This window comes from Callospermophilus lateralis, chromosome 13 (genome assembly GCF_048772815.1).
Source record: "Callospermophilus lateralis isolate mCalLat2 chromosome 13, mCalLat2.hap1, whole genome shotgun sequence".
Classification (NCBI taxonomy): Eukaryota; Metazoa; Chordata; class Mammalia; order Rodentia; family Sciuridae; genus Callospermophilus; species Callospermophilus lateralis.
Window position 1 is genome coordinate 106,040,140 of NC_135317.1, and position 27,267 is coordinate 106,067,406.

Here is a 27,267-nt window from a genome sequence, read left to right on the forward strand (position 1 = left end):
TCCCTCCCTCCCTCCCTCCCTCCTTCCCTCCCTCTTCTGGTCTCTCCAAGCAATTAATGTAAATGCAAAGCAATTGCCAACAGGACCACTGTTCTCTGGTCATAGTGAAGAGAAGCAAACACTATGCAGGAGTTTAGGGGACTAGATAATTGTACTGCAGGAGATCAGTAGTTGTCAAATATGATGGTCTGAGGACCTTTATAATTGAGGACCGACCCTAAGACTTTGGTTTGGGTGGGTCTTTATCAAATTATATTTACCATACAATAAATGAAACCTGGAAAGTTTTTTAAACACAAAAGTGCACAAGCACACATTCTCTTAGTGACAATATCATTAGACATGATGTTGCTCTGGAGTGTAAAAGCAAATAAATCCTTAGTATGATTACAAACTAGTTTTGACCTGTGTATCCTCTGAGAAGGTCCCAAGGACCTTCAAGACTTCCTGAACCACTCTTTGAAAAGACTCATTGAGAGGTATAAATACCATGGATTGTGTTTTTTTTCACAGAATGATCAACTCGCATATTTTGGTGCATTCACATGCACCGTCACTAGTATGGTATTCCATCTGGCTTTGCTGCTGATGCTCACATAAAAAGCTGGACTTCTCATAACATACCTAAAAGCAAAAGAGAAGGTCCAAAAATGTTTGCATAGGTTTCTGGCAGGATCTGTACTCTACAAATACTGCACAGGAAGAACTGCTTTACAGGTGCAGCTTTGCCTGCAGTGGATGGGTAGTCAGGCTGTGCGTCAAGCAGAAAGCACCCAGGAGATGAGCGCAAGCCCTGGAGATTCCTGTCATGGTTTGTCTTTGAAAACTATGCCAAGACTCTTGTTTTGTTTTGAAATGAGATCGATCATTCCCGAGTGCTTGGATGACTCAGAGTTTCCACTTTCTTCTGCACAGTAGATTACACTGTGCGCAAACAGCGCGGCGGGGAAGCCCGCGGTCTCGGGGCTCCCGGGCGGTTCGGCGCCCAGGCTCGCTCTCCCTCGCACGCTCTGGGAGATGCGAGGCGCCCACTCGCGGCCCGGTCCCACTCGGGCGGAGGAACCCAGTTCCACACATGGCGCTGGGGAAAAGGGCTGCCACTCCCCGCCTCTGCCCGAAGTGGTCGCCACGTCTTTCGAGGAGGACACCTGTGAGGGCCTCAGAGGGACGGTGACAAATGGTGAGGGAGGTCACTCGCACCGCCTGCCGACACTAAGGCACAGGGGACGCCGAGCGGGAACTGAGCAGCCGGCAGCGCTGCCCGTTCCGCCAGCGCCTAGCAAGCCCGCGGCCAGCCCCCTCGACGTCAGCGACTGGCGAGGCGCCGCCGCCGACCAATCAGGGAGAAGCTGAGTGCCGGGCGCCTACCGTGATTGGCCCCGACCTGGAGGCGGTGGCGAGGGGGCGGGCGCTGGAGCTGGGCGGCCGCGAGGCTCTGCAGGACACGTGAGGGAGGCTAGGCTCCGCCCTGCGGCCGCCGGCCCGGAGCGGCTGGCCCTGCGGAGAAGAGGTGTCACTAGAGGTTGTAGGTGTCGCCACCTGGGACTCCCTCCAGTTGGCGGAGCAGAAGGAAGGGGCCGGGCCGGTCCCCTCCCGCGCCCCGAATGGATGTGCCCGGCCCGGTGTCCCGGCGGGCGGCGGCGGCGGCGGCCACCATGCTCCTGCGCACTGCGCGGGTCCCTCGCGAGTGCTGGTTCCTGCCCACCGCGCTGCTCTGCGCCTACGGCTTCTTCGCCAGCCTGCGGCCCTCCGAGCCCTTCCTCACGCCCTACCTGCTGGGGCCCGACAAGAACCTGACGGAGCGGGAGGTAGGCGGGCGCGCGGCGGGCGCGGGGCGGGCGCGGGGCCGTCCGGGTCGCGGCTCCGGCGCTGTCCCGGGGCAGACGACCTGGGCCCTGCCCCTCCTCCTCTCGGTTCCCCGTCGCCCTCCGGAGTCAGAGCGCGCCCAGCCCGCGGCGGCGTGCTCCTGGCCAGTGAGGGTGGCGCAGCGGTGCGGCTTGGAGACTCTGCCCGGACTGGCCGGCAGCCCTGCTGCGGGCTGGGACCGGGGTTTGACCGAGAGAACGCAGCAGGCTGTACTTTGGGCAAGGTGGAGGTCCGGTGAATACCCGTGGGCTGAGAGTAGGCAGCCACGGCTTTCCGAAAGGGACTCCCTTGACCTTCCCAGCCCCTCCTTTGCTTACCGCTGACAGGATGGATGTGCACAAATAACGACAGTACATGACAAGAATCCATCATTTTAATTTGTCGTATTTTCAGTTAGGTGAGTTTGTATCCAAAGATAGCCCTCCCCCCTTAAGTCCCATCTCCTGGGATAAAAGGAGATGGTATCACGTAAACTGGCACTTATAGTTATTTCCTGCATTGTGAATTATTGCTTCAGATGTTAGTTTTGCTCTTTAGCTGTTAGTGAAATGTTTGAAGGCTTTGTACCTGCCCTGATGCTCAGGGTAATTAAGAGCACATAATCCATGGTCAAGAACTTCTTGCTGGTTGATTACCCCCAGATAAGGATTTCAGAAGTGCATAATGTACTTTTAAAAAATATTTTTATTTTTAGTTGTATATGTACACAATACCTTTATTTACTTATTTTTATGTAGTACTGAGTATCAAACCCAGTGCTTCATACGTGCTAGGCAAGCGCTCTACTACTCAGCTACAAACCCAGCCAATCATAACGTATTTTAATGATGTGGTTAACTCTTAAAGTGCATCATCAGTCCCAGTATTTGGGTTTTGCATTAAGACATATAAGATGAAAATAAGTTAAACCCAAAGTGCTAACACAGGTTCAAAATAAAGCAGATTGAACATCCTTTTCCTTGAATACTGCAAAAGGTGAAAGCTGAGGTCTGGTGTCCTTTACCCTCCTATCAGTTGAGTGGTGGCTGGTTAGTTGTTCATTTTTTTCTTTCTCCCTTTCCTCCCACCCTGCCTCCCTGCTCCAGTTGCTATAAAATATTCCTCTTGATTTAAACCATACTCACCTCTTTTGAGTAGCAATTCAGTTACTCAGCATAACAGGTCAGAGCAAGAGGTGGCACTACAGGAGTCATTTTATGACTGGCAGGATATAATTACTCATAGTCCAGTTTGTTGTTCCAGTGTGTCTTTTTTCCCAAGGGCACTTGAGAGAGAATTGAATCAGTGTTGAAATCCTGGATTCATTTAAGTGTCTGACATTGTTTCACCCCAGTGAGTGTAGAGATGACTTTTGCCCAACTCTACATCATCTGTTTCTCAGTCTTGTGGATATCCACACAAGGAACTGTAACAGTTATTCATCACTCATTTTAATTTTTTAAAATTTTATTTTTTTACTTGTAAATGGACACCATATTTTTATTTTTAATTGTTTGTTTATTTTTTTTATGTGGTGCTGGGACCTGAACCCAGGGCCTCACACATGTGAGGCCAGCACTCTACTACTGAGCTACAACCCAACCTACCATTTGAATTTTGATACTGGTTAAAATCAACAATAAAGTGGAAAGGACCATCTCTTATGAACAGAATGATTTTACAAAATTACTGCACCAACCTGAGAAGGTATGATTCTGGAGACCCCAAACAGCCACTGAATCTGAGGCATGGCCACTGAGGCAGAAGTAATTCTGCTTATGAGCAGCTGACAATTAAAGTTTCATATGAACTGCCATATGATATGCAGTTTGTGTACCTTGCCGGACAGAGAAGCACGTAGGGAAGGAACATGCCCCCAATGTTGATATTTGAAAGCTGATCTATTTTGTCATGTGTTCTGTGCTGTCATTATTCTGTGCTCTATCTTATCAGGAAGTTTTCTAGGGTGAATCAAATAGGTTCAGGAGCATAGAAATGAAGCAGGGGTGAAAGATCCAGTAAATATTTATTGCTTGTATAATAGAAACATAAGCATGCTTCTGTTATTGCATATTAGATGGGGAGGAAGGCAGGGTTTGAAGAGGAATCTAGTGATCTGGGAAGAAGGGTCCTCTGTTTCTGAGGAACCTGGATTCAGAGCTGATTGTGTTGGTTATTGCAGTATGGCTCTGCTTACCCTGTGGCAAATCCCTTGATTTTTCAGATAACTAGTAACTGAAAGAGTGCTTGCTTTTAGCCATGGACAGTTAAATAAAAAATAGCACATGATTTATAAGTAAATACCAAACCACATTCAGTGACACATGTACTGAAGTTTGTGTTTCCCCAGAAGACTTCTGAAGGCCCTGAACGGGGTCAGCATAAGTAGAACTTCTATGACCGAAGTCCAAAAGATAGAATTTCCTCTATCTTTCTACTCTCCGAGGATTTTTACCCCCCTTAAATTTTAGGAATAGCATAAACTTTAAAATAGTTACCACTTCATAAGTTTTAAGCAGGTTAAAGTTTGACTGTGTTCTTATACTTTCAATAAAATAGTCCTTTTTTTTTTCCCTAAAAACTCTATTAACCTTATCTCTTTGTGGTATGTGGTTTGAAAGGCATTTTCTGTTTTTGATTTTTTAATCATTGTGCATATTCTTCCTGATATTCAGAGCCTAACAGTCTAATTTTTACCTCCTTGATAGCATTATCTCCCACTACATCCTTTTCCCTCTCCCTACTTCCACATAGCCAGGCTTCATTCATACTGATCTTATAGTCATAGGTCCAGCATATCCACAGACTACCATCCATTGACCTGTATTTCAACATGATCTCTGGAATAATCTTCCCATATATATTTGTTGATATCTTTCTGTAGCTTCTTTCTCATCCTTCAACATCCCCCTCAAAGCCATTTTCATCATAAATACTGTTATATGTATGCATATTCCTCACCAGGTTCAGAACTCCTGGAGAGAGCGTTTTACTTTTTTTTTTTTTTATTAATCACCTCTAAATAGATTGAGAACAGTGTTGTGCTAACAGGTGTTTATTAAATAGTTTAATTGAAACTTGATTCTAAAATAAAGTCTATATTGTTTTCCCTTGACTTTTTATATCTCAAAAGAAAGCACAAACTCTGATCCAAAGTTGCAAAAGATACTTTGAATAGAATAAAATCAATTCCCTTTGATCACATGGCAGATTTTACCTGAGGTGAGAAGATGGGGCATAGACAATAAAGGTCTTTAATTTGTACAATTTTGCCTGTAGGAAGTTCCCCTTCAAGATTCAAAGTATTTATCCAAGAAGTGTTTTCTGGTGTAATAACTTTTGATGGTGTCACTGAAGAGAAAGAAAGGATAATCTACTTTGGGAACCCAGTGGCTAAGCTCTGGAGACTGTGTGCAGTATTACAGTCTTTATCTTGACAAATGTTCTATAAAAATACCTCAAGGGCTGATAGCAGCTTGGAAGGCTGAGGCTGGAGGATGTGTATTCAAAGCCAGCTTCAACAACTTAGTGAGGCCCTAAGCAATTTCATGAAATCCTGTCTCTAAATAAAATATTTTAAAAGGCTGGGGATGTGGTTCAGTGGTTAAGTGCCCCTGGGTTTAATACCCAGTACTGCGGGGGTGGGGACCCCTCAACCCCCAAAACCCCACTTCCATATAGACTGAAAAAGCACTTGCAGGCCTCAAGTACCCTAGGAGGCTCTGAGATCAATAACAAGTTTTCTGACTGAAGAAACCAGGGGTTTCAGTGTGGTAGATTCAGAATATCTGGTTCTGAATGTCTGGTTTAGATCTTCCTTCTTCCAGTCCTCACTGTGATGCCTGTGGATAGTTCACCTAACCTTTCTCTAAGACCAAGTTTCCTTGACTGCAAAATATGGATGGTGAAAGCATTTACCCTGCAGTGCTGTTGTTTCGATCAGTTGGGACTATTTTAGGTGAAGTACATAGCAGGGTGTATAGTGTATCAGTGGGGACTCACTGTTAGGAAGCTGGTGTTAGTGTAAGAGGGCCATTCACCAGGGCTAGATGTCTCTAATAGGAGAAATGCAGGCCTATTAATTACAGTAGGCTAAAGACAACCCATCACCCACCCCTCTATGTTTTAGTTGTCATTCATTAAAAGAATAGGACTTTTATAATGAAACTTGACAGTTAATTATTTAGGGAAAACCATTATTAAAAATTATATGTCTAAGTATAATTACTGGAAGTGAAGAGGTCAATCGGTGTCCTAAAACAAAAGATGGAGTAAGGGAGCAATAGGAACTGTTTTTAATTTACTTTTTATTAACCTGCAATAATTATACATATTAATGAGGTACAGTGCAGAAAAAATGTGCATATCATGCACCAATCAAACAGGGTGGTTTGCATTTCCCTCTCTTTACCATTTCCTCATATTTGGAGCCTTTGCCCACCACACTACTCCTTATTCATAAAAAGTCTGCTTGGTTATTATCCCACTGTGGTGTGGAAAAACAGAACTTCTTCCTTCTGTGTTTTGGTACCTGTTATCCAGCCTCTTTTTATTCATCTTTCCCTCATCCTTCCCAGCATATAACAACCTCTATTCTATATTCTTTGCACAGTTCCTGATACACAGTGGTTCAACTTAGGATTTTTTTTTCTTTATGATGGTACAAAAGCAATATACATTCATTTGAAATCATACTCCACATTTTTCATTTTGATATTTTCGTGGGCTTAGCAATACATGGTGCCTTGCTCTCTAGTGATGCTGGTGGTAAATACAGCTCCCAGCTAGCCAGACAGTCACAAGGGAAAATGGCCAATGCTGCATGTTGCTAGATGCTGCTGCTTGGTAGGCTAGGTGTGCTGAGTGACTTGTACTTTCAAGTTAGAATGAGTTCATCAGAACCTAAGCCATCATAGACAGAGGAGCACCTCTAATCACACAGCAAGTAGTAGAATTGTAATTCCAGCTGGAGCGTTCTAGTTTCATGCTTGCTTTAAAGATTATTTTAAATTATATTGGCATTTAAAATATGCATTAAAAAGAAAATAGCAGTAAGTTCTTGTGTACTATTCGCAGAAGGGTGATTAGCTAGAAGAAATGATTTTGAATGTTCCCATCATAATGAAATGATAAAAGTTTGAGGTGATGGATAATCTAAGTATCCTGAATTGATCATTATACAGTGTGTACATTTACTGATATAACACACTGTATCCTATAAGTATGTACAATTATCTTTCAAGGAAAAAAATTAATTTTTAAAATTTGAAAAGATGGAAAAAACTACAATCTTCTTCCAAATTACAAATAAGTAAAAAAAGACAAAACTTGCCTATAATCCTACTATCCTGAGAGAATTGTTCTGTCAAGATGCTAGGACTGATTCACTCTCTTTACCTATTCCTTTGCTCCAAAAATTAAATTAGAAAGATACAATTAGTGAGTATGATCAAAGCTCCCTTGTCTTGTACTTCTTCTAAAACATTAAAGGAGCCTAGTTTTTTTTTTTTTTAATCAAGTAGATAATTTGTTTTGAGGTACTTTACCATTGAGCCATATTCCCAGACCCTCCTTTTTAAAAATACTTATTTTTTAGTTGTAGTTGGACACAGCACCTTTATCTATCTATCTATCTATCTATTTAATGTGGTGCTGAGGATCAAGCCCAGGGCTTCACATGTACTAGGTGAGTGTCTACCGCTGAGCCAAAATCCCAGCCCACTCCCAGCCCTTTTTATTTTTATTTTGAGACAGGTCTTCATTAAGTTGCTGAGGCTGGCTTTGAATTTTCATTCCTCCTGCCTCAGCTTCCTGGAATCACTGGGATTACAGGCATGCACCACTATGCCCAACCCAGAGCCCCATATCTTTTAAGCATGCTGGCTGTTAGAGTATACAGATGAATGTTGGGTCCCATGTTAAAGAACCTACAAGACAGTAGTTCTAGGAAGTTTTTTTTTTAAAAAAAATCTTGAAACCCAAATATTTAAAGCTTCTTGAGAGGTATACAGCCATGGCTATGAACCAGTGTTATGAGTTAACTGGGAACACTGATATGAGATGGTATCAAGAGAGCTTTGAATATCAACTTCAGCAATCTTCCTGGATAAGGAAGCCTGAAGAGCCTTCATGAAAGGGAAAGATTTTATTAAGAAAAAGATGACAGAGTAGAGATGGGGAAGGATATTTTGAACAGATATCTGAACTGTTATTGCCAAGGTTTCTTTGGTTGGTAAGAATGTGGTATTTGAAGCATTGATAGGTGTTTTATAAAAATAAGTTCTTTTTGAGTATTTTGATCACTAAGAGATTTTTATTCTTTCTTTACCAGGTCTTCAATGAAATTTATCCAGTTTGGACATACTCTTACCTGGTGCTGCTGTTTCCTGTGTTCCTTGCTACAGACTACCTCCGTTATAAACCTGTTGTTCTACTACAGGGACTCAGCCTTATTGTTACATGGTTCATGCTGCTCTATGCCCAGGGACTGCTAGCCGTTCAGTTCTTAGAATTCTTCTATGGCATCGCCACAGCCACAGAAATTGCCTATTACTCTTATATCTACAGTGTAGTGGACCTAAGCATGTACCAGAAAGTCACAAGTTACTGCCGAAGTGCCACCTTGGTGGGCTTCACAGTGGGCTCTGTCCTAGGGCAGATCCTTGTCTCAGTAGCAGGCTGGTCCCTATTCAGCTTGAATGTCATCTCTCTTACTTGTGTTTCCGTGGCTTTTGCTGTGGCCTGGTTCCTGCCCATGCCACAGAAGAGCCTCTTCTTTCACCACATTCCTTCTACTTGCCAGAGAGTAAACGGCATCAAGGTACAAAATGGTGGCATTATTTCTAACACGCCAGCTTCTAACCACCTTCCTGGATGGGAGGACATGGAATCCAAAATCCCTCTAAATTTGGAGGAGCCTCCGCATGAGGAACTGGTAAGATCACCCTTAAATGTTTTGTAGTTGCTGTTTTTTGAGGGCTGACTAATGGTGATAAGACAGATGGAAAACCCCCTCTTGCTAGATCTTGTTTTTGGATTTAAGTTTTGTCATAAGTGGGTTCGTTGATTCATTCATTTATTAATTCAAGAAACCATTGATTTATATTAAGAATGACAAATGTTCCCCTGGAGTGCTTGACCTCCAAAATTGAACTGGCATAACATTGTATTATTCATGTCAGAAATGTCTTAGATTCCAGGGGCTATGTCTACTTCATCTTTCTGTCCCCAGTGTTTGATAAAGTATATAAAGCTAGCGCTCAGAAAAATCTGGCTAACAGATTAAATGATTCTGATAAATTTTCTATATCTACTTCCAGTTTCCGAATTGAAGCCCACGGTCTTTAAAGATAGAAAGTTGTTTTCCTTTTCTATGCTAAAGTAGTGTATGTTACTTATTTTTCAAATGACACTTTGCCAAAGTGGGATAATAATGAATAATGCAAAGAAAGAGAATCACAAGAGAACAATTAAGATAATGGGAGATGCTAGAGGGAGGCTGCATTCTGTGTCACTCTGGAACCTGGGATTCAAGTAGTGGAAATACTGTTTGTCTGTGAGCAATTAGAGGACCCCTGACAGCTGCTTCGCGCGGGAATCTCGGCCGCTGTGCTAACAGGTCTCCAGGCCTCATTGTGTGGCCTCAGCAGACGCCTGACCATCGGCTACGCAAGTCCTCTAGGTGCCAGAGTAGGACCACTGGCATTAGCACCCACGAAGGACTCCAGGCTGCTGCTCCCACACAGAAAACCCTGCTGCAGCTCATGCATAGGAACTCTGGCTGCCCATTTTGAATGGACCCCCACCTACCAACATAGGACTTCTTCGGTTGCCTCCATCTTGAGTCACTGGAACCACTGCCACAGTCCCCTACACATAGTAGCCTGCACCTGGGAATGCTGCACTGATTCCGGTGACAGCCACCAGCCACAATACTGCATGCCAGAGAGCTGCATCTCTGAACATACCACTCAAGGCCACTGCTTGGCCCCACCCAATCCCATACCCCATTGCTGAAAGTGGATGCCTCCATCTTGAGACACCTTCATTGCCATCTTTAGTTGGAGCCACTTCTAGCTTGGAACACTGCTGGGGATTAGAAATAATATCAAGGTACCGAAAGTCCCCCACTCACCCCACTCCCTGGCAGCCACTAACCCAGCACAGTGCTTGTAGCTATACAACCAGTCTGTAGTTTGTAAAACCTGGTCCTGAACTGCCCAGTATAAAACAGCTTTCTGCTGTAGGTGCACAGCCCCCAGAGCACAGCACACAAGACCTCTGGAAAGAAAGGTTCCTGATTGGGAAGTAGAAAGTGGTGTGTGAGATATAGTTTAGAGACTAAATTAGAGACCAGGAATTGTATGGTCTATAGGTGATATAAGAAGATAAGACCAGGAGCCCACATCACATGAGTGGCCCCCAAAGGAGATCTTTGGGGTGCAGTATCCCACCTCCAGGAGCCATGCCCCCAAGACCAATCCTCTCACCCTAATGACCTTCACCATCCTGAGGGTGGAGATGCCAGCAAACAACAGACAACCCACCTATTAGATGAGAAGGGAAGCAGGAAAGATACTGATCTCCAACAAAAACAATCCTTGTGTTTTCCTTCGAGATTTTTTTTTTTCTCTCCTCCTGTCCTCACATCCCCAACATTTGTGAAACCAAGTACTTTTCAATAATTAGGCTACTGAGGACTGGGATGCTTGAATAGAATATTACAGTGGTATTGTATCTTCTTTTATCTCCTATTTTTACTTTTTAATTTTTTTTACTTTTCTTAATATTTATATTTGGTTTTTGTACTCTACTGTCTTCCCACATAGTTGTATTTCAAAAATCACTTTTTCTCTTTTCTCCATTTACTAACCAACTTCTTTAGATTCCTCTTTCATGCTTCCTAAGATCTAATAACTCTATATTCTCACCTCCTACCCCTTCAGCATCTCATCCTATACCTCACCCCAGTTCATTGTCCACTATCAGAAATTGTAGACCCTTCTTGCAAATCATTATGTTGTAGATAATAATTGAATTTACCATTTCTGTATATTGACACAAACTGTTAATGTCTTAAAAGTAGCTATTTGGTTTAAGGTTGTATATTGTTTTATTGGAATCTGTTCACATTATTCTCCCCCTTAAAGGAGAGGTATTGGAAACCTACAGGGACACTATAAGCCTATAGGGTAACACCTTGGATCCACAGTGCTAGAAGGGAAGACACACAAACAACATGAAAAAACAAGGGAAGAAGGTGCCCCCAACAAACCAAGATGAATCCATGGCCAACACAACAGAAGAAAGGATAGAGAAGGTATTCAGGATGTACATAATTAAAATGTTCTGTAAATTAAAGGATGATACAAGAGAGCAATTACAGGCAGCAAAAGATCATTTCCATAAAGAGCTACATAAGCAAATATGGGAAGCAAAAGATTACTTCAATAGGGAGGTAGAGGTTCTGAAAAAAAGCCAAACAGAAATCCTTGAAATGAAAGAAACAACCAAATTAAAAGCTCAATAGAAAGCATCACCAACAGACTAGAACCCTTGGAAGACATGATCTCAGACAATGAAGATAAAATATATAATCTTGAATGTTGACAGTGAAGATGAAAAGAAACCGTGAGCAGAACATTTGAGAATTATGGGATAACATAAAAAGACCAAATTTAAGAGTTATGGGGCTAGAGGAAGGCATAGAGTTCCAAACCAAAGGAATGAACAATCTAGTCAATGAAATAATATCAGAAAATTTTCCAAACATGAAGAATGAATTGGAAAATAAAATACAAGAGGCTTATAGGACATCACATGTATAAAATCACAACAGATCCACACCCAGGTGCATTATAATGAAAATGCTTAGCATACAGGAAAAGGAGAGAATTTTAAAAGCCACAGGAGAAAGGAATCAGATTACATATAGGGGGAAACCAGTTAGGATATCTGCAGTTTTTTCAACCAGACCCTGAAAACTAGAAGATCCTGGAACAACATATACCAAGTTCTGGAAGAAAATGGGTGCCAACCAAGAGTCTTATGTCCAACAAAATTAAGCTTTAGATTTGATGACGAAATAAAAACCTCCCATGATAAACAAAAGTTAATTTTCTAGTTAGAACTAGAAAGCCTGTACTACAGAAAATCCTCTGTAAAATATTCTATGAGGAGGAAAAGAAAAACAACAATGAAAATAAGCAAAGGGAATTATTACACTAAAGGAGATACTAATCAAAAGAGAAACCAAATCAAGTTAAATATCAAAAATAAACAAATATAACCAGCAATACAAATCATGTCTCAATAATAACCCTGAATGTTAATGGCCTAAACTCACCAATCAGAAGACATAGACTGGCAGGTTGGATTTTTAAAAAGACCTAACAATATGCTGCCATCAAGAGATTCATAGGAAAAGATATCCACAGACTGAAGGTGAAAGGTTGGGAAAAATCATACCACTCACATGAACTGCGGAAGCAAGCAGGGGTTTCTATCATATCAAATAAAGTAGACTTTAAGCCAAAGTTAATCAAAAGGGATAAAGAAGGACTCTACATATTGCTCAAGGGAAACATACCCTACAAGACATAACAATTATATATGCCCCAAACAATGGAGCATCTATGTTCTTCAAACAAATTCTTCTTAAGTTCAAGAGTCTAATAGACCACAACACAATCATTCTGGGTGACTTTAACACACCTCTTTCACCATTGGATAGATCTTCCAAACAAAAACTAAACAAAGAAACTATAGAACTCAATAACACAATGAATAACAAACTTAAGAGACACATATGGAATATTTCATCCATCAACGAGTGAATACTCTTTCTTCTCAGCAGCATGTGGATCTAAAATAGATCATATATTATACCACAAAGCAATTCTTAGCAAATACAAAAAGTAGAGATACTACCCTGCATTCTAATCATATTATAATGGAATAAGAAATCAATGACAAAATAAAAAATAGAAGCTACTTCAACACCTGGAGAATAAATAATATGCTATTGAATGAATAATGGTTGCCAAAGACATCAAAGAGGAGATTAAAACATTCTTAGAGGTAAATGAGAACATGGATATAACATATCGAAATCTCTGGGATACTATGAAGGCAGTACTAAGAGGAAAGTTCATTGCATTGAGTTCACTCCTTAAAAGAAGAAAAAATCAACAAATAAATGACCTAACATTACATCTCAAAGCCCTAGAAAAAGAACAACAAATCAACACCAATAGCAGTAGAAGACAGGAAATACTTAATATCAGAGTTGAAATCAATGAAATTGAAACTAAGGAAATAACTGAAAAAAATTGACAAAACAAAAAGTTGGTTCTTTGAAAAACTAAATAAAATTGATAAACCCTTAGCCATGCTAACAAAGAGAAGGCGATAGAAAACTCAAATTACTAACATTCATGATTATAAAGGAAATATCATGACAACACTAAGATATACAGAAGATAATTAGAAATTATTTTGAAAATTTATACTCCAATAAAATAGAAAATATCAAAGGCATCAGTAAATTTTTAGAGTCATATGATTTGCCCAAATTGCATCAGGATGATATTTACAAGTCAAACAGATAATTTCAAGCAAGAAGATGCCATCAGAAGCCTACCAACCACAAAAAGCCCAGGACTAGATGGATACACAAGTCCTTCAAAGAACCAGTACTCCTCAAATTATCTCATGAAATAGAAAAAGAGGGAACATTTCCAAACTCATTCTATGAGGCCAGTATCACCCTAATTCCAAAACTAGACAAAGACACATCAAAGAAAGAAAACTTCAGACCAATATCTCTAATGAACATAAATGTAAAAATTCTCAATAAAATTTTGGCAAATTGAATACAAAAACATATTGAAAAGATTGTGCACCATGATCAAATGGGATTCATCCCAGGGATGCAAGGTTGGTTCAACATTCGGAAATCAATAAATGTAATTCATCATATCAAAAGACTTAAAGATAAGAATCATATGATCATCTCAATAGATGCAAAAAAAGCATTCAGCAAAATACAGCATGCTACATGTTCAAAACACTATAAAAACTAGGGATAACAGGAACATATCTCAACATTGTAAAAGCTGTCTATGCTAAGCCCCAGGCCAACATCATTCTAAATGGAGAAAAATTGAAAGCATTCCCTCTAAAAACTGGAACAAGACAGGGATGCCCTCTTTCACCTCTTCTATTTAACATAGTTCTTGAAACTCTAGCATTTCTGTTCATCAGAGACAAATCGTTTGAAAAGGAAATTAGGAAAACTACCCCATTTACAATAGCTTCAACAAAACAAACAAACAAAAACTTGGGAATCAACAAAAGAAGTGAAAGACCTCTAAAATGAAAATCACAGAATGCTAAAGAAAGGAACTAAGCAAGACCTTAAGAGATGGAAAGATCTCCCTTGTTCTTGGATAGGCAGAATTAATATTGTCAAAACGACCATACTACCAAAATCACTATACAAATTTAATGCAATTTCAATCAAAATCCCAATGACATTCCTCATAGAAATAGAAAAAGCAGTCATGAAATTCATCTGGAAAAATAAGAGACTCAGAATAGCCAAAGCAATCCTTAGCAAGAAGAGTGAAGCAGGTGGCATCATAATACCAGACCTTAAACTATACTACAGAGCAACAGGAACAAAAATAACATGGTATTGGCACCAAAATAGACTTGTAGACCAATGGTACAGAATAGAGGACACAGAGACAAACCCACATAAATATGATTATTTTATATTAAACAAAGGCACCAAAAACATTTTTGGAGAAAGGGTAGCTTCTTCAACAAGTTGTGCTGGGAAAACTGGAAATCCATATGCAACAAAATGAAATTAAGCCCCTATATCTCCCCATGCATAAGACTCAACTCAAAGTAGATCAAGGACCTAGGAATTAAACCAGAGACCCTGCACCTAATAGAATAAAAAGTAGGTCCAAATCTTCTTGTTGGCTTAGGCCCCCACTTCCTTAATAAGACTCCTATAGCACAAGAAATAAAATCAAGAATCAATAAATGAGAAGAGTTCAAAGTAAAAAGCTTCTTCTCAGCAAAAGAAATTTTCAGTGAGGTGAATAGAGAGCCTAGAGAATGGGAGCAAATTTTTACCACACACATTTCAGATAGAGTCCTAATCTTTAGGATATATAATATGGAAAGCAGTATGGAGATTCCTTGGAAAACTTAGAATGGAATCACCCTTTGACCCAACTATCCCACTCCTTGGTTTATACCCAAAGGACTTGAAAACAGCATACTATATTAACACAGCCGCATCAATGTTTATAGCAGCACAATTCACAATAGCTAAACTGTGGAACCAGCCTAGATGCCCTTTAGTAGATAAATGGATAAAGAAACTGTGGTGTATACTCACAATGGTATATTACTCAGCATTAAAGGAGAATAAAATCATGGCATTTGCAGGTAAATGGATGGAGTTGGAGAATATTATGCTAAGTGAAGTTAAGCCAATCCCCAAAAGCCAAATGCCTAATGTTTTCTCTGATATGAAAATGCTGATCCATATGGGATGGGTTGGGGGAGCATGGGAGAAATGGAGGAACTTTAGACAGGGCAAAGGGGAGGGAGGGGAAGGGAGGAGATAGGTGGGTAGGAAAGATGATGGACATCATTACCCCAAGTACATGTATGAAGACGCACATTTACACACAAAAAATGCAATAAATACTTGAAGTGCGATTATAAAGAGAGATGACATTTAAAATAATTCATCTACTCATTCTGTCTTTCCCGGAAGATGAACTGCCTCCCCAGTCACCCACTTTTTTTTAACCCCCTCTATCACATTATAAACTATAAAGGGCAAGTTTCATTGCATCCACACTGAATTAGTTTTAGTTTTTCTGGGACATACTTGGAAATAAGCCTATTAACATTCCAGCTTTGCATGTGGGCTCTGGCAGCCTTAATACTGAGCTCTGAAAGTTGTGTAGACTAAATGAGAATAAAGAACCACCATGAACAGAGTCTGCATTGTACCTAGAGTTTACCCAGTGGTTTCAAAAGTGGTCTCTCATGTCCTTATTGAAAATTCTCTCCTTTTCCTACCCCATTCTTCATCTCAGGTTATTAGCTGGAGTTTAGGTTATTGTCACTAGGAGCCTGAGGCACCCTCTAGAGCCTGGTTGATACTCATCATGAGACTCACCCTTGATCACTAGGTAACCTACAGCCACATTTGGCCAAAATGACCAGGGATTGAATATCGATGAAATGCTAATTCCATCAGAATTTGTTAGCTGACATTGGAAAATCAACAAAGGGTTGCTGGGGGAGGCAAGTATATATAATCATTTAATAGGTCTCATATAGTAGAAACAAATAAAATAAGAACTCTCTTTTTGTCTGTTCCAAATGTTTTAAAATGGATTTGGCTGACTATATATACTTACGTATAATACATAAAAATTATATTTTGTTTTTTAATTTTTGCAGTGGTTGGTCTCAAACCCAAGGCTTCTTGCAGGGTAGGCGTAAGTGTATAATTTAAATATTAACAAAACCATAATTCTAAAGATTTTATATTTATAGACCAAGTTTTTTGAATGTGAATAAGAAACAGGAATGATATTTTACATAGCAACCAGTATACACACATATATTTTATGTATAACAAAAAAAATCTTTACAACATTATACTTTATACCAATACATTCCATTCTATTTATTTTTTTATAGTTCAGGTCACTGCTCACTAAATCCATATTTTTACCTACTGATGAATTGTGACCTATGGTTTAAAAAATTCTGTCCTAGACCAACTTGAAATTTCTTATTTATAGATGTGTGAAATGACATATTTTTATATGCTGAAGAGTTGTAAAATTTGGTTAGAGTTGATTCTGAGCACAGATCCTAGAACAATCGGAGCATCAGCCCTCTCACTGTAGAGATAAGCATTAGAATCAGAAATTAGCAATTTATGCAGAATTGCACAGATAATGCTCCTGAACATAATTTAAGAGCACTCATGAGATCCACTTCTCTCTATACTTTGATCCATAAAATCTTTCACTAGGCTGACACCATTGTCAATCTATCAGGTTGGCTATAGTGCGATGAAAATTAGGATTCAGGTCAATTCTGTGATATCCTAGGCTCTGCTGCTGATCCCATATCAGGCTGCTGTGCTGCTTGGAAGCTGTTCTGACTGGCCTGAAAATACTGCTGTTTTTCTTGGGCAAGCCTGAAGGAAGGTCAGACTGTGGATATTGGAGATTGTAGACCATTTAATTAAGCCATAATTAAACAGTAAATTATGGTTGTATGAAATATTGAAGAGTGAGTAGTTTTATTTTGATTTAATAGAAAGGAAGAATGAAGTAGGATGAGTCAAAGTGGTAGTCCAGTCCACAAGTTATTTGTGAGTTCTTCTCAGAGCCTGTTGCTTTGGGGTCAAGGTTGGTAATATTGCAGAAAGAGGCATCACCAAAGCCAGTGGTTTTCTTTCATGATCAGAACTAGACTGAGGGGCTTGCCTTATAACTGGACCTGATATATTTTGAGTTCTTCATCAAAAATAATTAAGGGGGGCTGGGGTTGTGGCTCAGTGGTAGAGTGCTCACCTCACACGTGTGAGGCCCTGGGTTCAATCCTCAGCACCATATAAAAATAAATAAAATAAAGGTATTGTGTCCAACTACAAATAAAACAAATATTAAAAAATAATAACAGGGGCTGGGGATGTGGCTCAAGTGGTAGTGCGCTCGCCTGGCATGCGTGCGGCCCGGGTTCAATCCTCAGCACCACATACAAAGCAAAGATGTTGTGTCCGCCGATAACTAAAAAAAAAATAAATATTAAAATTCTCTCTCTCTCTCTCTCCCTCTCTCACTCTCTCTTTTAAAAAAAACAAAAATAAAGTTTCAATATTTAAAAACATAATAATAATAATAACAATTTAGGGGCTGAGATTGTAGCTCAGTGGTAGAGCACTTAGCTAGCATGTATGAGGCCCTAGATTCCCTTCCCAGTATTCTTACACATAGTCTCTCTCTTCTCACAACCACACATGAATAATTCACACAAAACTACTACTTTAGCATATGGACTGGCATATCATTAATACTTCAGAGTTTATGTAAGATTTCTGGCAGCAGGGTGTAGTAGGTTTTGAAGATCAAGAAGTTAAGTGCAAATCCTAGTTCTAATACTTCTTGGGCAAGTTATTTAATTATGTGAGACATAGTTTCCTTATTCATGTAATGTATCTATTATTTTTGAGTATTAAATGAGGCAGTAGAAAGTTCTTAAATAAGTATATCTAGTATGTACTTAGTTCATGTTAATTACTGTTATTGTTATCATTAGACATTGTGCCTTTACTTTAGATAGTCATTTGTGAGATTATAGAGTGATCTTCCCTACCAGAGATAAATGTAATTACTAATAAGTTTGTTTACTTATTTATTTATATAAAATAAGAAGTTTGTTTTTACAAGGAAAAAGAAGAAGTCTATTAAATAGAAAATCCAGTCTCTGTCGTTGCCTTCTGTACAATTTCCATCAGAGTGTTTGAGCTGTTTTCTCTTGCTTCATAGGAGCCCAGGGCAGATCGTCTCCTTGTGCTGAAGGTGCTGTGGAATGACTTCTTGATCTGCTACTCTTCCCGCCCTCTACTCTGCTGGTCTGTGTGGTGGGCCCTCTCCACCTGTGGCTATTTTCAAGTTGTGAACTACACACAGGGCCTATGGGAGAAGGTGATGTCTTCTCGCCATGCTGCAATCTACAATGGTGGCGTGGAGGCCGTTTCAACCTTACTGGGCAAGTAGTGCAGGATGGCAGTAAGGGCTTAACTGGTAGTTAAGCCACTTGTGATTGGTTTTAGTCCCCCCTCCCAAATTTGAAGACCCCTTATTTTGAGTTCTGATTTATGTAGGAGAACTTAGAAGGGCTCAAGTGGTGGGGGACTATGACTGACAAACCTGAATTTTTTATAAGCTTCAGGGAAGGCTGATAAATAATTTTCAGAATTGTTTTGTTTATCCAAGTTTCTCATTATCTTTGTTTTTTTCACTTGATGTGAAATTTAAGTAGCAATATGCAATAATAGCTAATGTCACTTGAGTTTAATATGTGCCAGGTGCTATTCTAGTATCCTAATGTTCTACATATAGTAATTCAGTTTCACACAATTCCCGAGATAGATGCATTTATTATCACTATTTTACAATGGAAACTTGGGACAGTAGGTTGGTAACTTGCCTACAGTTGCATATATGGCAAGCAGTAAGATCAAGTCAAGATTTGAGCTTGGGCATAGCTTTAGAGTCTGTGCCCTTCACATTATAATTCCATTGTCTCTTTCTTATTTGTTGCCCTACTTAGACGTCAGTGGAAGGTTTTATGTGGTATCTGTAAACACTTATTAATGGTGCCTGGGAAAGCACTCCATATATTTTAGCTCTCAGCATCATTATCCTACCAAAAGGATAGACAGGCCCTTCCATATATACTAGATTGCATCTGGTTTGAAGGAGACAATGTGTATGCTGCACTGTTGTCAAACTAGAAGCCTGGTTCTCTCTGACACTTTTCCTAAGGCCTGTGTCTTTCCTCTCCATCTCAGTGCCAGCTACCCTAAGTTAGTCTATTGTCATTTCTCAGTCGCTCCATGTTGTTTATTCCATCAAGTCCAAAATTCTCTGCTTGAGTTTCAAGGCCTCCATTAATCTTGAGCTGGCTGATTTGTAAAATTTGATAAATTAAAATATAATTTAGTTTTAATTTATTGAAATGTGTGTGTTCAATAAAGTTCAATAACTAGATTATTGTCTTCTTGTTTTATAGGTGCTATTGCTGTGTTTATGGTTGGTTATATAAAAATATCCTGGTCAACTTGGGGAGAAATGACACTATCTTTGTGCTCTCTCCTGATTGCTGCTGCAGTGTATGTCATGGACACTGTGGGTGACATTTGGGTGTGCTATGCATCCTATGTTGTCTTCAGAACCATCTACATGTTACTCATCACGATAGCAACGTATGTATTTTGGCTTTAAAAACAGTTTAAGGAAAATATGTGACAGGATTAAAAACTTTTTGATTGCTTCCCAAACCAAGAAATTCAGATTTGTAGTTAAAAGATAAGTGGGATGCAGCATCATACCTTATGTGCATTATCAGTTTTTCTTTTCAGGAAGCATGTAGATAAGATTTGATTATTCCCTTTTTGTATATTCCTACTATTTTTAGATCTTTGCATGGAATTTACATTATTCAGCAACAAAATTTTTTCATTTGATTGGGAAGAGAATTGACATGGAAAGAAGGAGCTATTCCTCATAGTTAAAGATTATAATTATCCAGGAAGCAGTTCTTGTCTATTAATTCTCCTTTGACTGTTTTAAAAAAGTTTTCAGATTGCTGCAAACCTCAGCATGGAACGCTATGCCCTAGTATTTGGTGTAAATACCTTCATTGCCCTTGCACTGCAGACTCTGCTCACGCTGATTGTGGTAGATGCCAGTGGCCTTGGCCTACAAATTGAGACTCAGGTAAGCTCTCTCCTTTGACATTAAAGATGGTCTGATGTGTTCAGGGTGACAGAAGTAGAACATACTTCATGAAAACAAAGCCAAAAAACTTGTTCCTCCAGTTACCTCCTTGTCCTTAGTTCTTTTATGTGGAGGATGTTGAGATCATCATCATCTTTTAGATGGGGCCCTAGAGCATTCTTGAGTATAACTAGCCTAAAGGGACTATTTCAATTGAGAGGTCTTATTGATTCCTTCTGGGCTTAGTCCTTCTTTCTTTTTGTGGGGCTGGAGATTGAACTCAGGGCCTCACACATACTATGCAAGTGCTCTTCCACTGACCTATAACCCCAGCTCCCTGCCCCCTTTTTAAAAAATATTTTTCTTTAGTTGTAGATGAACACAGTGACTTTATTTATTTATTTTTATGTGGTACTGAGGATCGAACCCAGTGCCTCACATGCTAGGTGAGTACCCTACGACTGAGCCCCAACCCCTTCTTTTTTTAAAAAAAAATTTTAGTTGTAGTTGGACACAATACCTTTATTTTATTTATTTATTTTATGTGGTGCTTAGGATCGAACCCAGGGCCTTGCACGTGCAAGGCGAGCACTCTACCACTGAGTGGCAACCCCAGCCACCCCAGCCCCTTCTTAATTGATGTCTGGAATAGTATATCTCATGGTTAAGATGACATACCTCATTATCTCACAGCCCTCACCCAAATACCAATGGAATGACTTGCAGTGGATAAACAGCATTTTGATTCTTAACATGACCTATTGAGAAAACACCTGCATAGACACCCAAAGACAATATGAATACCTTTATTTGTTCAGGAATTGTATAGTTGTGTATGCCTTCATGTATTGTGAACTTGTAGTTAGCATTTGCTCTGTACTTTGTTACAGTAGGCAACTGAATCAAGAAGTGTCTATCCCCAGTCTCAGCCCAGCTCAGCCCAAATGATTCCTTCTCCATTAGTCCCTCCATAAATGTCCCCATTATTCCCTCCATAAATACTACCCAGCATTTCATATTTACATATTAGTTTTCTTAGGACACAAAGACCCAACATGTTAGCAATAATTAACTTTTTTTTTTAAATTAAAGAGGTCTAAAGGAGAGATAATGATAATGGGTACTATGCATTCAGTATCCTGTATGTGCCAGATGCTTTATATAGAATTTGCAAGGTGGTTGTCAGGAATGGATATCAAGAAATAAGTCTGAGAGATGTCAAGTGATTTAAGATCACACAATCAGTATATGGAAGAGTTAGGATTTTAACCCAGTGTCTAACCCTAAAACCTACTTTGGGATAGAGAATAGAAGAAAACTAAGTTCCTGTCATCCTATTTGGTAAGGAAGAGTTATAGCCTATTACAGTTGAAGAACATATGGCTGACATTTAAAGTAGAAATTTGATAGCACATCCTTGTAGAAATGGTGGATTTAAACTTGTGGAATAATAGAATTTTGTGTACTATGCTGAAACTAACTGCCATGATTAGTTAACAGGCTTCCTATTGGAAATATATCCAAATTTAAATGAACTTGGCTCCGAGTATTAAGGCCATACTCTTATTGTGCCTTTGAACCAATTTATAAGTATTTAGTAAGTTATTTTAAGAATTAAATGATGATGATGTTGGTAAACTATATAATCACATTATAAAGTTGCTTTAGGGAAGAGTCTTATAAAAAGTAATCCTATTACTGCCTTCTTCTGGAAAAGAATGGAAGTTCTTGATCTTTAGAACTTGATCTTCAGTTTGAGGATACCTACTGTGTTAATCAGCTTTTCATCACTGTGACAAGATATCTGATGAAATCAGCTTATCTGGGAAAAGCTTTATTTTTACTTTGCTGTTAGGTTTGAGGTGAAGCAGAAAAATCATGTGGAAGGGTGTGGCTGAAGAAAGCTGTGTATCTCGTGGTAGCCAGAAAGCAGAGAGTAAGCCAAAAAGGAAGGGGCCAGGGACAAGAGATAGTCCCCCAGAGTACATTACCTCCCATAACCCACTCTTTTTAACTATGTCATACCTCCTTATTTCCATCACCTCCCAGTAATGCCATCAAATTATGAATCCATCAGAGGATTAATTCACTGATGAAGTCAGAACCCCCATGATCCAATCATTTCCCAGAAGCCCCACCTCAGAATACTGTAGCCTGGGGACCAAGCCTTCAACATGTGAGCTTTTGGGGGACATTCACATCCAAAGCATAACACAAACCATGACTCAAGAATAAGAATAAGAATAATAGCAGCAACAACAATAAAAATAATATTATTCATTTTATGTGTGTGTCTGTAGTACTGGGGATTAGACCCAGGGGTCACACATGCTAGGTAAAGGCTCTACCACTTGAGCTACATCCCAGTGTCCACCTTTTTTTTTTTCCTGAAGCAAAGTCTCATGTAATTTTCACAGTGACCTGGAACTATCAGTCTTCCTGCCTCAGCCTTCTAGCTGGGATTATGAGAGTGCACCACCACACCCAGCTAAAACAATATTATCAACGGCAGTAATAAGCTAATAAACTTCTACATTTTATTGGCTTCTCCCAATAGACTTATGACATAGCAATTGGTATGAACTCCATTTTGTAAATGAAGAAGTCAAGGCTCAATGGTTAAGCATCTCATTCAGGGTCACAAAGGTAGTAAGGGATGAAGTCAGAATTAAGAACTGCCATGCTAGGCTGCTGCTTTGTGTCTTTAATGCCTGGCACATGGTGTAAGCATGCAATTTTTGAAGTTGTATTGAGAAACTCTGAATATACCTTTAATTATATATGGTATACTCACATACATGAAATGAAACAGCTCATCTCTAATAATTATGCAAATTGCTACTTTTTTTCCCTTTTAGTTCCTGATCTACGCCAGTTATTTTGCATTCATTGCTGTGGTTTTCCTGGTAAATGGTGCAGTCAGTGTTATCCAGAAATACAGAAAGCAGGAAGATCAAGAATCAAGTTCTGCAGTTACTGCTTCATAATACACTGCTGAATGGGCTGCTTCTTATGGCAAGAACTCTGCATAGCAACTGCCTGGATATATTTAATTTTTTAAGGTTTAGGCAAATATTTATGAATATGCATATTTCATGGCTTCAAAGCAGCCACTTAACTAACACCTTATATTACTGGAGTATTATGGTCCTGTTGAGGAGCCAGCAGTGAAATTTAATTCATGGATTATTTTTGAGAGCTAATTTAAGGATGACTTTTTTCTGATTCAGAAGTGAACTTGATTTTGAAAGCTAAGTAAGTAATCAAAAGCAGTCAAGCAGCACATGTGTTATATACTTGATTAGCAAATGAGTTTGGTGTTGTATAGGTCACATGCACCTCTGTATCCACTAGCTGGACATTTGGCTTGGTGGGACAGGGCTTCAAAGAAGCTACACGATGTTACAAACCTTGAGAGAAATATGTCCTATCAGCACCTGCCTCTATCATTCTAATCTCTGTGTTACTCACATGCATTTGTGTTTCTACAGATGACAGTTGATCTATCACTAGCAATATTTGCTCTGGTTTAGTGTTCTGTCCTGTAAGGAGTATGTGTTCTCATTTTTAAGTTATTTTAAAAAATTCATTGTATTAATGTTTTTGGTTCCTATCTTGACCATTATGTATTTGAAAACTCTTTAGAAGTACATTTTTTGCATTATTCATATGCTTCCAAGAGAAGCTCACTTAGAAAAGAAGACAAGTTTCAAGCTTGCTAGTAATCTAAATGAAGAGACATAATCAGTAGGTTTGTTTGTCTTTTGTAATTCAGTATGAAGGACTATTAATTCCATGATGAAAAACTCATGTGGGTTAAAGATACAACTAATCCATCTTGTTTTTTCATTCCCTTTTTTTTTTTATAAAAAAACAAAAACAAACAAGTAAGTCTTTTTTCTTTAAAATAACTTCCTTGCATTTATAGCTTTTATATCATTTTTACTTTATTATTTGAGATAAAGATGTCAGTAGGAGTTAGATTTTTCCAAGGCCTTCTTCCATAAACTGAGCCTCTTTTTAATTATTCAGTGGGCAGGAACTAGGTTAGATTTGGTTCCTCCATTTTGTAACTTAGGTCTGCCTTTGTTTCTAAAGGCAGATCATCTTGAATATTTGTTTAAGTTACAAGTTACTAGTGATTCCAAGTTACTTGGAAGAAAAAAGTTGTTCTGTATGTATTTAACTCTCAAGTCAATCTCCCAAGGGGCTGCTAATATTTGAGAGACATGAACACTATTTTAAAGCCAACTTTGTTGCCTTATTGTGAAAAAGAATCTAGGTAGGCGCTTTTAGCTGGGGTGTTAACTTTAAGAACAGCACAGCTAAACAGCATTAATAATAGTGTCAAGATTGCAAAATTGGTATGTTTGTATGATTTAAGTAGGAATCCCAGAAGCAAATGGATGGGGATAAAAAAGATCATTTCTATTCACTTCCTTAACAATCAAGGGAAAGGAAAACAACTCTGACGATGAAGGGAAGGGTAAGTGATGTCATAAAGGTAGTAACCTGCAATGTTACTTTTTGATTTTTTGCTCTGATTCCTTTTTGCTTTATAGGGAATTGTTTACCCCCAAACAAGTAGGAAGGTAGTGTTTGAGGAATTTTATTTAATTTTGTAAATAAAATGGACTGTGGTACAATCAATTTGTTCATGTTACCAAAGCAATATTTCCCTGGTATTTAATTCACAGTTTGTGGCACCTAATCTGAGCCTTTACCTATTTAAGACAAAAATATGTTCATATCTTAGTGTGGCCATATTTGTAGAATGCTAAACTCAATGTGCTAGTTGTACTGTATACAGTTTTTCGAAGAAGCTAAAATAATTCATTGTACTTTTTATTCAAATCTGTATAGATTATAAAATTATTTTTATTAAATAAATATTTTAAAGTATATCTTCCCTTCTTAATCAAGATCATTTAAAATTTATCTTCTGCTTCAATAGGAGCTTTACATTACATATTTAAATCTTTTACTTTTTTCTAGGACAAAGTTTATATTAATCCTCCCCCTCTTCTGACCTTATAATTAACCTTTCATCACCCTGTTAATTCTTCCATTGTTTTAAGATCTTACTCTTTCCCTTGTTTCAGTTTTCATCATTTTTTTCTGGCACTGCACCACCAGAAAAAAACAACAATCAACATTGCATTGTTGATTTTTCTTAATCTTCATCTTGGCAACTCTCATCTCTCTTTTTAAAGCATTCTTCCCTATAGAAAATGTAGACCTACACTCCCTTTTAATGTTAACCAAATTTTTAAAATAAAGGAAATTATATCAGCACAAGGGCTGAAAATATCATCTTGTTTTAAAACTGCTTAGCCTCTTTGTTCCACCCCCAAATATTCTGCTACTCAAAGATGTAGCTTCTTGCCATTGGTTAAGAATCATTTATCATATCCCAGAAACCAAATCAGTTTTTTCTTTCAGTACTCACAAAAGAGTACTTTTGTTTAATATCCTATTCTAAAACCCACTGAAGGGATTTCATTGATTATCACTGAAGACTGGAAAACTATTGTGCCAAAAACAAAAACTTTTAAAACACTGTTTTCTGTTCCTATAGATACATCCTCAGTATCTTATTGTCTTTCAGATTATGAACCTTCTGAGCAGGGACCATATCTTGTTTTTGTCCTTTGTTGCAAAACACATTGGGTGCTATGTGAATACTGAATTATATAAATGGCATTTGATGAATTCAGCTATCTGCAGTTATTTAAAAAGAACATCATGGAACATTAAAATGTCTATCACTGATCTCTAGTCCACCAGATGCTTTATTCAAGGTACTATGTTTGAATGATAGAAATAGATAGCTATGTGTTTGATTTATAACCTCTTTCCTACAATTAACATTTTACATTTGTTTAGCATGTTATACTTCAGGAAGGATATTTGTGGACATCATCTTTGATTCCTGAAAAGGAAATTGTAATAATTCCTCTGCTTAACTTCAGTAAATAATGCTGTCAGAAGGATTTAAAATATTAGGTTTGCAATTAGGAAAATATTAGGTTTGACATGTTAGGAAAGTCATTGTTTTTATCCTCAAGTTTCCTCATATGTAAGTGAGATGATACTTCAGGATTGTTGTGAGGAAATGAGAGAACACATTTGAAATCACTGTCACCACAGGCACTGAGTAGGAGATTGGGAAGTGAACTCATTTCCCTTTACTTTGTTTACAGTTAGTTTTTAGCTAATTTCAGAACTGCACTCTCAAGTTTAGTTGCAATCAAAATGTAAATCATAAGCTTTTAAACCCACCTCCCTTCTTTTTTATTCGTATTTTGAAGCACTTATGTTAATACAAAGATGAAAAAGTCATGGTTCCTGCCTCCACAGAACTTGAAATGTGTGACTGGAAATGATATGTAGAAAGAATAACAAGTACAAGACTGCAATCCAAGATAATCTGACAGGTACCATAATAATGAAAAGGCTTGGGTCAGGAAGAGAGCAAGGGCACTGACAACATCAAAAGTGGTTCCTGAAGGAGGTGGAATTTAAGCTTGCCATGCACACTGAGTAGGATTTTAACAAATTAGGAAAAGGTGGGGAAGTGTTATGGGAAAAGGCCCATAATTGTAAAGGTATGAGGTCATAAAATGCAGGGCGAGAGTGTGGGTAATATATAATAGGTAGCAAGGAATAAAGAAAGATCTGGCAGCTGTGGACAGATTAATTTTATAGATACCTAAAATTGCTAGTTGAATTGCCATTGTAATTGGCTGTGTCTATGAGGAAGGACTTTGTGACTTATAGCAATGGAAACAAAAATAGGACAGGTTCCATGCTGCTAAATTAACATTCTAGAATGTGCCCATATTTCACGGTGACCTAGAAA

At 38.7% G+C, this 27,267-nt stretch overlaps 1 protein-coding gene across 1 annotated transcript; it reads left to right on the forward strand.

Moving 5' to 3' along the window:
- The first annotated feature begins 1,517 nt into the window (after positions 1 to 1,517).
- On the forward strand, positions 1,518 to 25,309 carry Slc19a2 (solute carrier family 19 member 2). Its single transcript, XM_076831902.2, has 6 exons — positions 1,518 to 1,808; positions 8,177 to 8,779; positions 18,450 to 18,672; positions 19,699 to 19,891; positions 20,264 to 20,405; positions 23,264 to 25,309. Exons 1-6 carry the CDS (start codon positions 1,605 to 1,607, stop codon positions 23,390 to 23,392), a joined length of 1,494 nt encoding a protein of 497 aa, XP_076688017.2. The 5' UTR covers positions 1,518 to 1,604; the 3' UTR covers positions 23,393 to 25,309.
- The last annotated feature ends 1,958 nt before the right edge of the window (positions 25,310 to 27,267 follow it).

Bases quoted from the DNA above. Each gene is read 5' to 3' on its own strand.
- Slc19a2 (XM_076831902.2), top strand. From the start codon at position 1,605: ATGGATGTGCCCGGCCCGGTGTCCCGGCGGGCGGCGGCGGCGGCGGCC. The intron at 8,780-18,449 runs GTAAGATCACCC...CTTGCTTCATAG, and splicing joins AGCCTCCGCATGAGGAACTG to GAGCCCAGGGCAGATCGTCT. The intron at 20,406-23,263 runs GTAAGCTCTCTC...TTTCCCTTTTAG, and splicing joins GCCTACAAATTGAGACTCAG to TTCCTGATCTACGCCAGTTA.